This window comes from Danio aesculapii, chromosome 9 (assembly GCF_903798145.1).
Source record: "Danio aesculapii chromosome 9, fDanAes4.1, whole genome shotgun sequence".
Classification (NCBI taxonomy): Eukaryota; Metazoa; Chordata; class Actinopteri; order Cypriniformes; family Danionidae; genus Danio; species Danio aesculapii.
Genome location: NC_079443.1, coordinates 38,412,656 through 38,429,374, shown reverse-complemented (window position 1 = coordinate 38,429,374; position 16,719 = coordinate 38,412,656). Strand labels below are relative to the sequence as shown.

The 16,719-nt window shown below is 33.3% G+C and overlaps 1 protein-coding gene across 1 annotated transcript in view; it reads right to left on the bottom strand.

The window, feature by feature from the left end:
- Positions 1–16,623, bottom strand: part of slc49a4 (solute carrier family 49 member 4) — a 73,440-nt gene extending 56,817 nt beyond the window's left edge. The window contains exons 1-2 of the mRNA XM_056465655.1: positions 16,188–16,623; positions 12,937–13,030 (exon numbers count right to left, since the gene is read on the bottom strand). Coding sequence (XP_056321630.1) covers positions 12,937–13,030; positions 16,188–16,491 — 398 coding nt within the window. The 5' untranslated portion in view covers positions 16,492–16,623. The remainder of the gene's footprint in view (positions 1–12,936; positions 13,031–16,187) is intronic.
- Between the last annotated feature and the right edge of the window lie 96 nt (positions 16,624–16,719).

Sequence of the window (16,719 nt, the reverse complement as noted above, 5' to 3'; positions counted from 1 at the left end):
CAGCCCTTTGTGGACTCTTGAACCTTACAGTCGACAAAGGATTTTGGTTTAAATGAAGCCATCGATCATGCAATGCCATCCTCAATTCCCAATCAAATATTGTGTGAAAGCTCCCTCGACTGTGCCTTTCTCTTTTGTTTCAACATGTCGTCTCATTCTACAGAAATGTGTTCATAAGTTTCTTGACTGGACTTCAGCCTGTGACACTATATTCATAGCTTTAAATGGATAGTTCCCCCAAAAATGAATTAAGTGGTTCTAAGCCAGTTCTTGTGACAAGAGAGCAGCAGAGTTTCTATTATGGCACAGTCTACCACTTTCAGTTACTCCAGTCGGGATCACGTGGGGAAGCAGAGCTGTTTTACCATACTAGACACATTTCATTATTCTGTTATGATGTCATCGGCACAGGACACCACCTGTACACTTGTTAAATTGGAACATTCTTCGAAACATTTGGAATAATGCAAGTATAAGTCAGAAAAAATATACACTACCTGAAGTCTTGTCGCCTATCCACGTTTTAGGAACAACAAATAATAACTTGACTTCTAGTTGATCATTTAGTATCAGAAGTGGCTTATATGAAAGGCAAAGGCCTCTAGATTACGCTCATTTTACCAAAATAAAATATGATCATGCCTTGATTTTTAATTATTTAATTAGGACTGTAATGTCTGACTTTGCTTAGACAAGTCACTTAACAGAAATAATGTACAGTATAGAATAGAACGACTGCATCCATACATCTCTGCAATGACTCAAATTACTTATTAATAAAGTCATCTGGAATGGCAAATGCTTAATAATGTTCATGCCTGGTGACTGGGCTGGCCAATCCTTAAGCAACTTGACCTTCTTTTCTTTCAGGAACTTTGAGGAGGTTGAAGTTTGAGAAGTGCTATCCTGCTGAAGAATTTGCCCTCTCCAGTGGTTTGTGATGTAATGGGCAGCACAAATATCTTGATACCTCAGGCTGTTGATGTTGCCATCTGCTTTATAGATCTCACGCACGTCCCATTACTGAATGTAACCCCAAACCATGATTTTTCCCTCCAAAACTTGACTGATTTCTGTGAGAATCTTGAGTTATGTGGGTTCCAATAGGTCTTCTGCAGTGTTTGTGATGATTAGGATGCAGTTCAACACATGATTCATCTGAAAAATCTACCTTCTGCCATACTTCCAAATGATCAACTAGTTATTATTTGTTGCTCTGACAACTGTGATCGACGACTTTTGTCACGCAGTGTATAACACTATTCTACCAAGTGGTTCCAAACCAGATTGAGTTTTTATTCTGTTGAAGACAAATAAATATATTTTGAAGAAAGCTGAAAACCTGTAACCATTGACTTGCACAGTAGGAAAAACAAATACAATGGAAGTGAATGGTTATATGTTTCCAGCTTTCTTTAGAATATCTTCTTTTGCGCTGAACAGAAAAAAAGAAACTCAAACTGTATTTAAACAAGTAATAGGTGAGTAAATGGCAGAGTTTTCATTTTTGGGGGAACTATCCCTTTAATGAAATGGGCTAGAATGCAATGCACTGTGGATTACTCTCTAAAGAAACAGCAGGTCTGCATTTGCATTGATTGAAATCATTGTGATACCCCTCACGTAGCTCATAATTGGATCGTAGATGATTCTAAATCCTACACCTCGAGCTGATCATTACGACTCTGCGTTCGCCAATTACGACTGGAAACAATGCAAAATTGACAATTCTGGTATAAAGAATGACTACAGATATTGCCCACTAGATTAAGGCAGAGGAATTCCAGACTGAATTGATTCTGTTAACCTACTTTAATTAAGCAATAAAGCGTAAGACTATGTTGTAATTAAAATCAAATAAAGGCTAGTGTTAGGCACACTACTTAGTGGAGAGCCTTCGATTCTTTCATTCATACTGTACTGAAAATAAGACACAGCGTTTTAAAAGCAAAGCATTTTATTTTTAAGTCTTATGTTAATGTTTGATGTGTCTTATTTTAAATCAATATAGCTCTTATTTAGGGCCCAGCAATGGTATTAAGCATGATAACAAGAGTCTGGAGTGTAAACTTCCAGTTACACTATGAAATATGCATAGTTGCAAAGTCACATGGTGGGAGGGGATTTCTATATCATACAATGTCAGCAGATAATACTAATCCCAAGCAAAGGGATTAAGTTCACAGCAAATTTTCACTTTTTTTGACGAAATATAAGATGCAAGTGTTTTTCCTCAATACACAAAAAAGCTGTGCATTCATGTTTACTTAATAACATAACATATTATAGCTTACACTCTCAGAAAAACTGGTACAATGTTGTACCAAAGAAGGTACAAACCCTTGTCACTGGGGCAGCACCTTTTCATGGAACAAAATGCTTAAGACACAGAAACTAATTGTACCGTTGCAGTTTGTACCTTTAAGGACATGATTTGTACAATCATGGCAAACAAAAATTAACCTTTGATTTTTCAAACCTGCAGATACAATATTGTACCTTCATATTTTTTGTGTGTGTAAATGCACCTTTTCCATTTATAATAAAGTATAAAAAATACTTTAACATAAATCAAAACATCTATTTTTTGCTGGTATTAAACATTTCACAACACTTTTCACAAAAATGTAGCAGAAATACAGTCTACCATGTACAATATAAAAAAGTCAAGTTTTTTTCAATCTCCAATACCTTTTGTAGTCACTTAAAAGATAATTTAATTGACTAATTTTAAAATAGAAATAGAATAATGCAAAAGTATTGTAACGAGATTTGCATAATGTTTGATCAGTTTTACAACACTAAAATGTCTGCATGAACACTTTGCATATGCAGGACTTTTGCCAGCTCACGTGCGTGTAGTGGAAAGCAAACGCCAAAAGGTCCAGATATCAATAATGAAAATGTATTTATCAGAAAATGCTTACCAAATGTTTATTAAAAATGCCTTAAATGCTTAGTTTACAATACTTATAGATTTGTTTTACCAGTTGTTTTGTATTATAGAACTTAATAATTAATGTTCATGAGTATCTTTAAACATATAGCTTTAAATGATGATTCATGTTTTAATATGGAAATAATTCATGCAATCACTTTGCCTTTCCAGTAATATTTATTTTCATAGATATTATAATAAAGAAGGAGCTGTCCAACACTTACGTACCCTTTTATATGAGAACCAATGTGTACCTTCATTTCAGTTGTACCATAAAAGATGCAGTATCATAAGAGGCCTTTTCTGTCCCATCTAAGTTGCAACTTTTACAAAGGTACAAAACTGTTCCTTAAGAACATTATTTGTACCACCGTGTACCTTTTTTTTCTAAGGGTGTAGTAACTGATGCAATAGCAGCAGGCCTGGCGAGGCTTTTGCAGGGTTACATTGAACCAAATAAACTAACAGTTAAAAATGAGATTTTATTAGATGGTGTTGATATTAAATATAGAAAACGTAACAATACATTCTTGGAAGTTTGATTCATTATCCTGCAACTTTTAGTACTTTTGGAATAACGAATTTGAGAATATCAACTGGAACTTTTAAGTCAGTGAAATCTACTTTAAAGTTTTACATAAAATAAATCCAACCAACCAGTTTCTCAAGAGATATAAAGTTGATCTTTCTGAATCTTGTGTTTTTTGCGGAATGGATGTTGAGACTGTTATGCATTTGTTTTTGGATTGTATGTATGTTAAATATTTCTGGTTTGATGTTGAATGTCTATTTAAAAAACTGAGTGGTCATAGAATTATTATAAAGAAAAAAGATGTCATATTTTACATAGATAAAAAATATATAGATAATAATCTCCTGTTTATGTTAAATCTTTCGCTATTATTAGGCAAGTTTTATATAAACAAGTGTAAATGGTCGAAGAGGAAGCCGAACATCTTCTATTTTAAGGCTGATTTAAAAATGTATTTTGAAACTCTAAAAGCACTTAAGTCGTAAAACAACCAGAACTGTGAATATATACTCCAAAAACTAAACTCCTCTTCTCTATGGTAACTGTTATGGATACCTGCTCTCGTTCTTTGTTTTTTTCTCTCCTTCTTTCTTTTTGTTATTTTTCTTACATATTTTATGCTAAAATGTGAATATCCTAAGATTTATGCATTTGATTGGAAATGTTCAGCAAATATAAGAAAAAAATATATAATAATAATTTAATAACATAACATATAAATTCATTTTGGCGGCACGGTGGCTCAGTGGTTAGCACTGTTGCCTCACAACAAGGTCGTTGGTTCGAGTCCTGCCTGAGCCAGTTGCCGTTTCTGTGTAGAGTCTGCATGTTCTCCCAGTGTTTGCATGGGTTTCCTCTGGTGCTCCGATTTCCCCCACAGTCCAAAGACATGTGCTATAGATGAACTGGATGAACTAAACTGGGCATAGTGTGTGAGTGTGTGTGAAAGCGAGAGTGTATGGGTACTTCCCAGGACTGGGTTGCAGCTGGAAGGGCATTCACTGCGTAAAACATATGCTGGAATTCACTCCAGTTCATTCCGCTGTGGCAACCCCTGATAAATTAGGGACTAAGCCAAAGGAAAAATGAATGAATAAATTCATTATTAAATGTACAACAAATGATAAAATATACTAATTCAAAAAGTAATAAAAGTGTGCTTAATTCACAATAAAACAGTACATTAATATGCATGATATATCTAATTATATTAAAAATTAAATGATCTCATTTTGGATGCAGGATCATTAAAATCTGCATTACAATGCATCACTTTCTCAGTTGTATTCATTTATGTATGATTTAGAATATTTTGTGATTTTTTTAAACTAATTGCTTACCACTTGATCTAAAATCATTGTTCTTTGCAATATTTTTAGGTGACAATCCACTAGGCTTTGAATTTGAAGCAAAGTGAGAGATGAAAAGGAAGCACCGAGTCTCATGCGTGGAGAAATGTAAGAGAAGTGGTAATTTAGCCTTAGATGATTCTGATCGGGTTCGAACAATGTCAGGGAGGATTTCTAACGCTTTCTAATGAAACGACTGGTCTAACAGGATGTGCATGAAAATTTTATAACTTTCATAAAAGTGACTAAGCAACATGTTTTATAAATGCACTGCTTTATACTGACCAAAACAATAAAGGTGCTGCTAAAAATGAAAACTGAAACCAAAAGTCAGAATAAAAGACCAGAGAGAATTTCAAATATGCTGCCAGGCCTTAAAAATCAGTCAGCCAAGACATGATACAATCATGTCCTTATGCTGATCTTCAAAGAGGAACAAGTAATAGTATTCAATCAAAAAACTGATTGAAATTTCAGTTCATTTTCATTTTGCAAGGAACATTATGGCTTTAACCAAGTGACTCGTCACTGTAAAAAAACAAAAAAAAAAAAAAAAACTGACAAATGTCCAACGGCCATAAATGGGTCTGTGCCTCCTATTGGAATACTTCTGCCGCAACAATCTCTGTTGATTTGAGAACAACGTTTGTCATTTGTAATCAAATGTCATTGTGTAAAAAAAAGATTTTTTTTATTACTGCTACTTTCTGTCATGATTGAATATCATCACAGAGTCATTCTGACGCATGCAAGACAAAGCTTCTAAATAAAGATCTAGCTTAATTAAAGGACCTGGAAATTTGAGGGATTGAGATTAATGTGTTAATGAAGTTAAAATAATTGAACCAACTCAATAATTATTTATAATTATTCATCTTGTTCTAAACTATTACACTATTGAGTTTTTCTCTAGATATTTTTAAGAATCTGTAAAATGCTTGTACAATGAGTGTTGATTTAAAGGTCACATCAGTCAAGCCAGATTTGTCTAAAAAGGAAAAGTCTTCTGAAGCAAGGCTGGTCAATATGGCCAACAATATTATCATCAGAATTATTTGAGTATAGTGAGGACTTGATTTTCCTTGTGTATTTGATGATAGCTTTTCCTCAAAATAAACTTGTGAAATATTGGTGAAGTTCCATTCAGAACAGATAGAATACATAAAAATGAACTGTCCTCATATTGAGTATAGACTACTTTTGTGGCACTTATTTCTTCTGTGTAATAGGCTGTTAGATTAATTGGTAACACTTTACAATAAGGTGTATTAGATACTGCATTTACAGTACTAACACGAACAAACAATTAACACTACATTTTTTCACACTAGGTGGCGCAGTGGCACAGTGGGTAGTGCTGTCACCTCATAGTGCGAAGGTCGCTGGTTTGAGCATCGTTTGTGTCAGTTTGCATGTTCTCATAGTGTTCGCGTGGGTTTCCTCTGGGTGCTCCAGTTTCTCCCACAAGACCAAAGACATGCACTATAGGTGAATTGGGTAAGCTAAATTGTCCGTAGTGTATGTGTATGAATGAGAGTGTATGGGTGTTTCCCAGTGATGGGTTGCAGCTGGAAGGGCATCCGCTGCGTAAAACGTATGCTGGATAAGTTGGCGGTTCATTCTGCTGTGGCAACCCCTGATTAATAAAGGGACTAAGCCGAAAAGAAAATGAATGAATTTTTTACAATATTTGTTCATGTTAGCATAACTTTAGCAAAGTCAAATGGTGATAAAAAGTTGTTAATTGTTAGTTCATGTTAACTCATGGTGCATTAACTATTGTCAAGAAGCATGAATTTGGATGTTTATAACGCAATAATTAAAGCTGAACTATGATGAATAAATGCTGTACAAGTATCGTTCATTATTAGTTCATGTTAGTAAATAGATTAACTAATGAAACCTTATTGTAAAGTGTGACTGATAAATGAATACAGAGTAAAAATGTACAGAGTTCATCCCCATGTAACAAATCTATAACAATACATCATATGATATCATTTATTGTCCTATTTTGAAGGTATAAAATAACTGTCAGAAACAAACCAAACTGACAGACACACTTATCATAAACTGCTGTACAGAAAAAAGAAGCAATGATAATAATGAAAAGAAAAACAAGGTTTTGTGTTACACAGAAGAGGAAATAATTATAATAAAATGCATATTAAACAATGACTTCAGTTCTTTTTTGGGGTAAACCATCCATTTCAACAGCTTCTCTCAAGATAAGCATCTAAACTGAGCTTCCTGATGCCCGATGGTGTCCAGTTTACCCTAAAAACGTGAACTCCTAAACAAAACGGCACATTCACATGGTAACAGCTCTTTCTAGACTGGCATATCACTGATTACCATCAGTCACATGCTGGATCACTTGATATGCAAGATGGTCATTAGCTTTTCACTCAGGATCTTTTTAGACTTCATTAATGCAAGGGCTGACACCTAGTGGCAGCTCAGAAAATGAAGCACAAAGTGTCCGTGCATGATTTAGACGTGTGAGAGCTGATCTGGACCACAGGTTTTCAGTAGCTCTCTATAAAGTTGAGTTTTATGGTGCGGAACACACGTATATAATGACTCAGGCAGTGTTAAAGTTGCAGAAGAAGCACTACGTGAGTCATGGGGTCTGTGAATAAGTCCTAAGTATTTTTGCAACTCTCACTGTTCTGGCACCTGCTACTTTCAATAAAGCCTACATGGGAGATTTGCCCATTATTTTTTAGATGAAGAGTTGACGGTCAATTGAATAATGTCTGCTGGGGATGTACTTAAAGCATAAAATATAAAACACACAACATAGAATCACTGTGTATGAATCAATAGAGTGGACACATTAAGTGGCCCCGTGTTGAAATCAAGCATTACATTAACGGTCACTGCAGTGCAGGCAATAGATGCTTGTGGCAATATATGCTTGTGGTGTAGTACATAAAATCAACGTCTGCTCTTTCTCCCATGAAACATTCCTAAAAAGCTGTAGCTTTTATATATTGAGCAAATGCACTATGTTTTGATTATATAACTGAAAAGTCAATGTGTCACTTGATATTCTAGTGTTGGTGGGGCTGTGAAACTAAGGTGTTATTTCATCCAAGCAACTGACATGCAAAAATAAAATAAAGTTAAAAAGGGATACATTAAAATGAATGCAGTATATACAGTACATTTCAGTGTGTGTGTGTGTTAACCATAATGTTAAGCTATAAGAAAAGAAAGGTATTAAAAACTGTACTACATATGGCTATGTGATAAGAACAAGATAAAGCATGGTGTAGCTCTTCCCCTTCTATGATTGCAGTTTAAATCTGTAGAAAACAGAGTGACTTGGGGGTTAGGCATGGGCCGGTATAAGTCTCTGACGGTATGATAACCTTGGATAAAAATATCACTGTTTCACTATACAACGGTATTGTGATTATTGCTCTAAAATATATAATTTTTTAATGTTCGAGTTAAAAACAAAAACTTTTTCCCCTTTGAACAAAATATATTTTGTTTTGAGAAACATTTAAAATATTTTGGAACAGTAAACGTGTCAGACTAAATAATTAAAATTAATTATTTACTTCTGCTGTCTTCTTTTGTTTCAAAAACAGATTTCTTTACAATTTAAAACTGCATCTTTGGATATCTTTTCTGTTGGAGATACTGTTGTCCTAAAAAAAGTAAATAAAAAAATCTTACATATAGATTAGGAACGGTATAGCAGAAAAATTGGCAGTTTTAAAACCTTGATTTTCCAAACAGCAGTATACCTTGAGTATGCCTATTCGGGGTGCAGCTAGAGCTGATTGTATTATTCCACTTCTTTTGGTCAGCTTGTTTTTCTTTTAAAGCATCACATCAGTGGAATTTGATACTGCAATCTGTTAAAGAATGTGTATCTTTTAAGTCATTTAAGTATAATTTTAAGAAATAGCTTCTTAATAATCAACACTGTGAAGGCTAGGCTTTTTGATGTTGTTGTTGTCGTGGTTGTTTTCTATTGTTTATTTGAGTAATGTTTTTAGTTTGAATTTGTATATGATTGGTATGGCCTTTAACATCTGGCGAATTGGGACCAACAATGAAAACTAGTCTATGGCCTAATTTGGGTACATTAACGTTCTTATAGACACTTTTATGTTGATATATGTACACGGTCCCATGTTGTGAAAAAAAAAACTTAAGAAACCATTTTGAAAACAACAAAAAAAAAAAATCTTAAACTTGTTTTGAATAAAGACACAATAAAACATACCTGCCAACATTTGTTGTGTGTTTGTCTGAATAACACATTTGAGTACCAGGTTGTTAACTGTACTGTGGTGTTAGTAACTGTACTATGGACTGGGTTTTGGGCGACCGCTGCGATCAGTTACTATACCAATGTTGAAGACGCAGAGTGTTACAGACTGTACAACTGTACCAAAAAGCTGAGGACCGCGGGGCCTGGGTGAAATTATAGAGTTTTCCGAAAGGAATAACAACGGGAGGGTTGCAGGAGATGGGTCTGAAATACGGGAGACTGCCAGGAAAAATGAGAGCATTGGCAGGTATGTGATAAATTGAAACTATGAAAGTTATGAAATTGTTTTTAAAAATATGTTAAATATATTTAGCCTTTTCACTATATCCAGCCTGATCTCACAAGGAAACGTAACTACTTTGTTTAGTGGCTTATTTGTACAATTTTGTACAAGTTCAGTTGTAAAAAAAATTACGATTTTAAAAAGGAGGCATTGCACAAAAAACCCACCACTAAGCCCAACCGTCATTGGGGGATAAGCATATCGTACTACATTATATGAATGAGAACTTTCAAATTAGCCGTGAGATTGTGTTGCTATATCTCATTTTTGTGAATGAACTACTGCAGAATGAAAAATTGGTTTATGCAGATAAAACACGTATTTTGTGTATTTTTTGTTCAACCATTTTAGAGCAATATTCAAGTGTTCTTTTGGTAGAAATAAATATTATATATATATATATATATATATATATATATATATATATATATATATATATATATATATATATATATATATATATATATATATATATATATATATATATATATATATATATATGCATATAAAAATCAAGTCTTGAGGTTAATATATATTTTAAAAAACATTAAACTTATTAGTTTCCTTGGTTTCAGAACAGACTGAATGTAAAAATGTTAAAACTGTATACAGATTTTGAATGCATTAATGAGTTGATAAAGGTGGGAAATAACCAACACAATCTCAAGGCAACTTGTACTTTTTTAATTTAATGGCTAATTCATCTGAATTTGTACGATTACATACAAACAATTTAGCAGGATTTTCTCACCCCCCCCCCCCACCCCACCCCCAATGACGATTGGGTTTAGGGGCGGGGTTGGGTGCCACGCCTCCTTTTTAAAATCGTAAATTTTTGTACGACTAAACTTATATGAATTAGCCACATAATTACATACAGATGTCTAAAATTCTAATGGATTTTCAGCAGTCCGTGCACATTTACATTCAATGAGGCAACACTATATTCCTCAGTAATAAAAATTATTTATGCATTGCTCGTCGTTTTATTACGTAGGTTAATACTGTTTACGAACTTCACTAAAAATATATTCAAAATAGAAGATAAAGATACACTGATTCAAAGCTATTCAGGTAACACTGCTTAAATGTCATTCACACATTAAATTAGCTGTCAAAAATTAATAATGAATATAGCTTTGTTTCCATTTCTCCTAACTGCAATAGGAAGCTTGCTCTAGTTATTTCTTTGTGTGCTGATGTTAGCCATGTGTGAATGAAAAAGCTTAAAGAGATAAGAAGGAATGAGAGAAAATGGAAAGAGAACACAAAGCAGAGAAGAGGACAGGAACATTCAATTTTACAGGTAAAAGAATCCTAATCTAAAGCAAACAGAGCGTATTAGTCCTGTTAGAGTCTTCCGCCACAGTGTATTTAAGCAAATGAAAAGGTCACATCTTAAAAGCTGTAAACCTTGCTACAGCAGTGTAACTTTGTCAGTGAATAATACACCATCTCTTATCATATATTGCAATGAATTTCACATCAGCATGAATCTTGTGAAATAAGTGACTTCATTTATCATTAAATTGTATTATGTTTGGCCACCTCGCTCTCTAGATAGCAGCACTGAACAGTGAGAAACACAAATCAGCTGACAACTACATCTAGCCTTGCGAATACAGATAGATCATGAAAGCCATAGTCACACAATACATTATTTGCCATGCGTGTCATCAAACAAAGACTGTCAACACTATTTCTTTGGTTGTGCAAATTCAGACTTCAAACAGACAAAGACATAAATATTCAAATGACCATCACAAATGTGGAACCAGCCTATAGAAATCCTATCAATAATGGCTAAAACGTCATGAAATAGAACCATATAACATTTTATAAAATGACTTTTAAAGAGATTGCTCACCCAAAATATAAATTCATATCACTGTTTGTGTGTAATGCATAAAGAAAAAAACTAAATGAATGCATAAAGCTCCAGATGATAAACAATTGTTATGCTTTGGAGGATCAAAAGTAATTGTAATTTAAATACTTAGGTAATTACAATGTTATGACAAAGTTAAGAGAATTTTTAAGAAGATATATTTGGTCATTGGCTCTTGAATGCATTGTTATGCAAACATTTAATGGATTTCCATACAATTAACTTGCTAATTCTGCTTCAAAATGGTAGGAGATTAAACCCTTAATTTCACTGTATCACAGGCGGGACGTTTTTCAGTACTTTTTTTGTCTAAACTTAAACTTACTTGAGAAACTGTAAATAATATGCATATTTAATATATTATTGTCAAGTGTGATCTTAAAAATGGTAGTTAAGTGACTAAACAAATTTTTTTTTTTTAATGTGAAGGGTGTTAACTGGGAGAAGATGATTGACAGAGCAACAATAAAAACAACTAAACAGTCCATTAAAGAAAGGTATGATGTGCCAAATCCTGCCAACTGTTCTGCTGCAAACTCAAAAGAATGTACTTTTTCTTTGCACACACTTTTAAGTTGTAGAACAGGTAGGTGAATTGGCGTAGCACCTATCTGCCTTGTCTTTTACTACACTCTCAGAAATAAAGTTACAGGAGTTGTCACTGGGGCAGTACCTTTTCAAAAGGTTAAAATTTGTACCTGAAGGGTTCATAATGGTACCTCAAAGGTACTTTTTAGGTGCATTTGGGTACTAATATGCCCCTTTGAGGTACCAATGTGGATTCTTTGGGTACAGATATTTATCTTTTGAAAAGGTACTGCCCCAGTGACAGCTCCTGTACCTTTATTTCTGAGAGTGTATGAAAGTTCATTGTTTATCCCTGTTGGTTCTTGTGACAGTTAATTTGTATAAAAAATTGAGTTAAAAAAGAAAAATAATATTTTATATATATATATATATATATATATATATATATATATATATATATATATATATATATATTTTTTTTTTTTTTTTTTTTTTTTTTTTTTTTTTAATTAAATAAATAAATAATTTTAAACTTTTAGCTATTTCGTTTTTAGTTCTCACATAAATAAGTGTAAGGTAATTTACAAAATATCTACGGCCACTGTTGACCATCTGCATAGGTGGTCTAATCGTTTAACTATTATCTTTGTTTAACAGAAACCCCCCAAAATAAATTGTTCTGGTGGATTGGCTTCAATAAATGCTGTTTTTGGACTAACAAATAATTTCTTACAGGACATTTTTATATTATAATGAATGTCAAAAACATGTATAAAAAATATCAGGGTAAATTTTATTCAAATTTGATTTGATTCAAGTCTAGAGGAAAAAAAATCAAACATATGTATTGATGATAAGTTCACAAAAAGAAAACTAGAACTAGTATTTATGAAATAGGTCAGGTGAATTTCCATTTTATGCCAATTGCAGATAAACATTCCTTTTAAAATGACAATTTCTTGCACAATTTTGGGCTATTCAACATGTTGAGAAAGTGCTGATCTTCTCATGGATTACTTCATTGAGAAATTGAGGAATTGCGTAATTATGCAAATGATCCAAGACCCAGCATATACTGTCAGCTGGGCTTAAACACTGAGGATGAATCATATTGTGTGTCTTACCAGCGTCTGTAGTATAGGTCTTTAAGGGGCACACTTCGTAATGCTGCGCCCAGCACCATGAAGAACGCTGACAGTAGCAGAGATGCTCGTAAACCTTTAGCACAAGACAGAGAGGAAGAAAAGGATTGATATCAGCCAGATATAATATCTTGTAAGCTTTCATGAACTGATGAGATTAGTTGTTGATATAGATCTATCCCCATGACACCAGCTATATAAGCATCAATCAGAATGATATTAGAATTAGGAGATCAGATAAGATGGGAACGAGTCAAACATCAAAATGAATTTAATATGATTTATTATTGACATAAAAAATGTTTGGGTGTCCAGAAGGCATAAAAAAAAATCTATATTCCCCAAGCATTTTTCTGGAGTCATGCATGAGCGCAAAACATTTTTGAGTTTAATATAAAAATTGCAGTTGACGGCTTTCAGCAAACATGGTTTTAAACAGCCTGTGGGTGGAAATCACTTTTTTGGTAAAAAACAAAATGTAAAGGGTCAGTTCACCCAAAAATGAGAATTACCTCATCATTTACTCTCCCTCATGTGGAGTTTCTGTCTTACGTTGAACACAAAAGAAGATATTTTGAAAAATATTGGCTGCTAAGGCCCATCAACTTCCATAGTAGGATTTTTTTATATAAAAGTCATTGGTTCCAGCAACCAGCATTTTTCAAAATATCTTCTTTTGTGTTTGACAGAAGAAAGAAATTCAGATAAGTTTTGTGAGTAAATAATGACAAACTTTTATTTCAAACTATCCCTTTAATTACAGTCACTAGAAGTTAGACAGTCACATTTAAGATAAGGATTGAAACATTGTTGGAAGCTTTTGTTTTATACATTTACACTAAAGCATGCAAATACCCCAAATAGAGTGTGCTAATGTACTAATAAGCAAAACTGGAGTGTTGACTATCTATTGCATTAGAATGAAGGTGTAAGCATGGAGAAACTGAAGACATTTGTTTGACATTATGGAGTTTCTGAGATAGCTGAAAATACATCTTATTTACAGGTAAGATAACAAGAAAAAGGCAGCAGGAAAATGTTAAAAACAAGCATACGGTCTGGTTTGACCAAACGCTCTTTTCCCAAATGCAAACCATGTGAGCGTTCTTTGAAAAAGGCTTGAAAATGACATTTCCAAGGCTCAATTCTTCACAACAAGGCTCTTATCTTAAAGGCACAGTTCACTCAACAATTATAATGTTCTCATTACTTACTCAACCTCATGTCCTACCAAACCGAAATGCTATGATTTGTTCCGTGGAATGTACAGTTTTAGCAACTATTCATAATATAAAGAACATTTATATTGACCATGTCATCTAGCTCCATACAAGTTGTTTTATAACATCTAAAATCATACAGAAGTGTATTATGGGGAAAACTCATAAACTAGGTTCTAAAACTACCGGTATTTATTTAAGAACGATTTTTCTGATTTTAACTTTTCATTTTAAAATAATTTCTTGTTTTTGATTTTTTTTTATTTGCCATCCATGGCCACTAGTATGTGGTTTATATGGAATCACTTTGTTATGCATTTATTTATTGCATTACTAACACCTTAATGACACAGGATTTTTCTGGAATGACATGAGGGGAAGGGAATAATGCTGAAATGTTCTAGTGATGCATATAAAATCTTATCAACCTACAACAAATGAAAAAATTACAATAAAGCTAGTAATAAATACAAATATATTTCTATACAAACATATATATATTCTTTCTTTTTTTTCTTAAAAACTTCACATATGTAATAAATGTTGAGTCGACTGGGATATTGTGAATTAGCATCTGTTTTATTGTGCATGTTCCATCAATGGTCAAATCATAATTATACGCAAACACAAAATAACTGTGTTACATGTATTTTGGCTTAAATTTAAACTGGAAGAGACTTTGGGAGAAGATTATGCAAAACTAACCCAAAACGATGGAATGAACTTGTTGACGACAATACCATGTTAACAAGAATTTAAAAAATAAATAAAATAAAATAAATAAATAAAACCAAATAAATAAATATAATAAACAAAATAAATAAAATAAAATAAATAAATAAAACCAAATAATAAATAAATAAATATAATAAACAAAATAAATAAAATAAACAAAATAAATAAATAAAATAAACTATATACATATATATTATTTTAGTTATTAATTTTGTTTATTTTATGATTAATTAATTCGAGTACTTCGACAGTTTAATTCTCACAAGACTCAAAAGGAACTGAGAGTCTATAAAGTGAAAGTTCCATAAAAATGACTGAAAAATTCCGTACATGGAGTACCATTGAAAACCAGCTATGTGGTGTAGCCGTGAACGTTTCACAATGTGTAAGTTTTTTTTCTTCCAGCCAGAATGCAATAAGTAAAAGCACATCATTTACTTCCTTTGTGATCTTTAAATATTCCTTTTTTCAGTTTCACATAATTCAAGGCCCATGAGGCTGTTATTCCGTCAACTTAGAGAGTCATGACAATTATGAACACTCAACCTGCACCCAATGACACCCGGTTTATGTAATGACATCATGTCATCTGTCATATGATGTTAGGGAACTGGTTTTGTGTCGTGACATGTGATGAACTACTTTTTAGGATGATTATTATATATTACCAGAGATAGTTGCTTATCTAACCCACATATACCTAAAAACATATATAACCTTTACATTTTACACCATAAAATTTACGTACTTTCAGAGAGTTATGTATTCAGCCACACAAATTAAATTTTGTCTATTGAATCAAAGGGACAATGGGCACCTTACCTAAATTATGAGAGAAATGCAAATGATACTTGGGCTTTTGAGAAAGTATGTGTTTCACGCATGTAATCATGGTAATTAATATGCATTAGCCTAATTAAATTTTGCTTTACTATTTTATTAAAAGTGAAAAGTCTGAATGTGTGAATATAAAACCAACTTTCCCTCAATGAAAAAAGGGTAGTAGTATGAGGGTAAAAACAATTACACTTAATTGAAATAAAAATCTGGATGTGGCATATTGTGCTTAAATAGTTTAAAAGACATTTGTGTATATATACACATTTGTTTCCATATATTACACAATAAAATAAACCAAACTGAGTTTAACCATTACATTTCTTACATGTGAATCATCACAAGTCTGTAATTACTGTTTCCACACAACAAACGTGGCAAAAGCATCTGCCACAACGTTTGAATGTATATTTACTCTATCCATAGCACAAAACAACTGACCTTTCTTGTCCATCAGCCACATAAACAGCAGCCAGGGCAGGTAACCCACTGGACCCCACAGCACCAGAATGGCGATATCTGTCGATGAGAACTCGAACACATGTTTGGCTGAGTTCTGGATCGGGCCCCAGGTGTTCCACACGAGTCCTTGCATAAAACCCAACAATGAAAACATAGTGAGAACAAACCATCGTCTCCCATACACCCTGCTGAACACAGGCTGTGTGTTTGTGGTGTTTGTCGCCGGTTGGGCTGGAACCAGCAAAGGCTCCCTTTCCCCTTCAGTGCTTTCCGCGGCACCCATCGAAAAGTATCACGTTGAAAAATGTATTTATGCTATCCAGTAACGTTTATATCATGGCACATTAAAAACTAGGGCAGTCGCTCAATTGTCAGCTGCCCATCGAAACAAAAACATCCGATGACACTCGCTGTAAACTTTATTGCGCATGCGCTGCGTCGACACGGAAATGACGTCACATGTGAAACTATGCCTCTTTTTCTTCCATCTTGGATCAAATATACCTGTTAT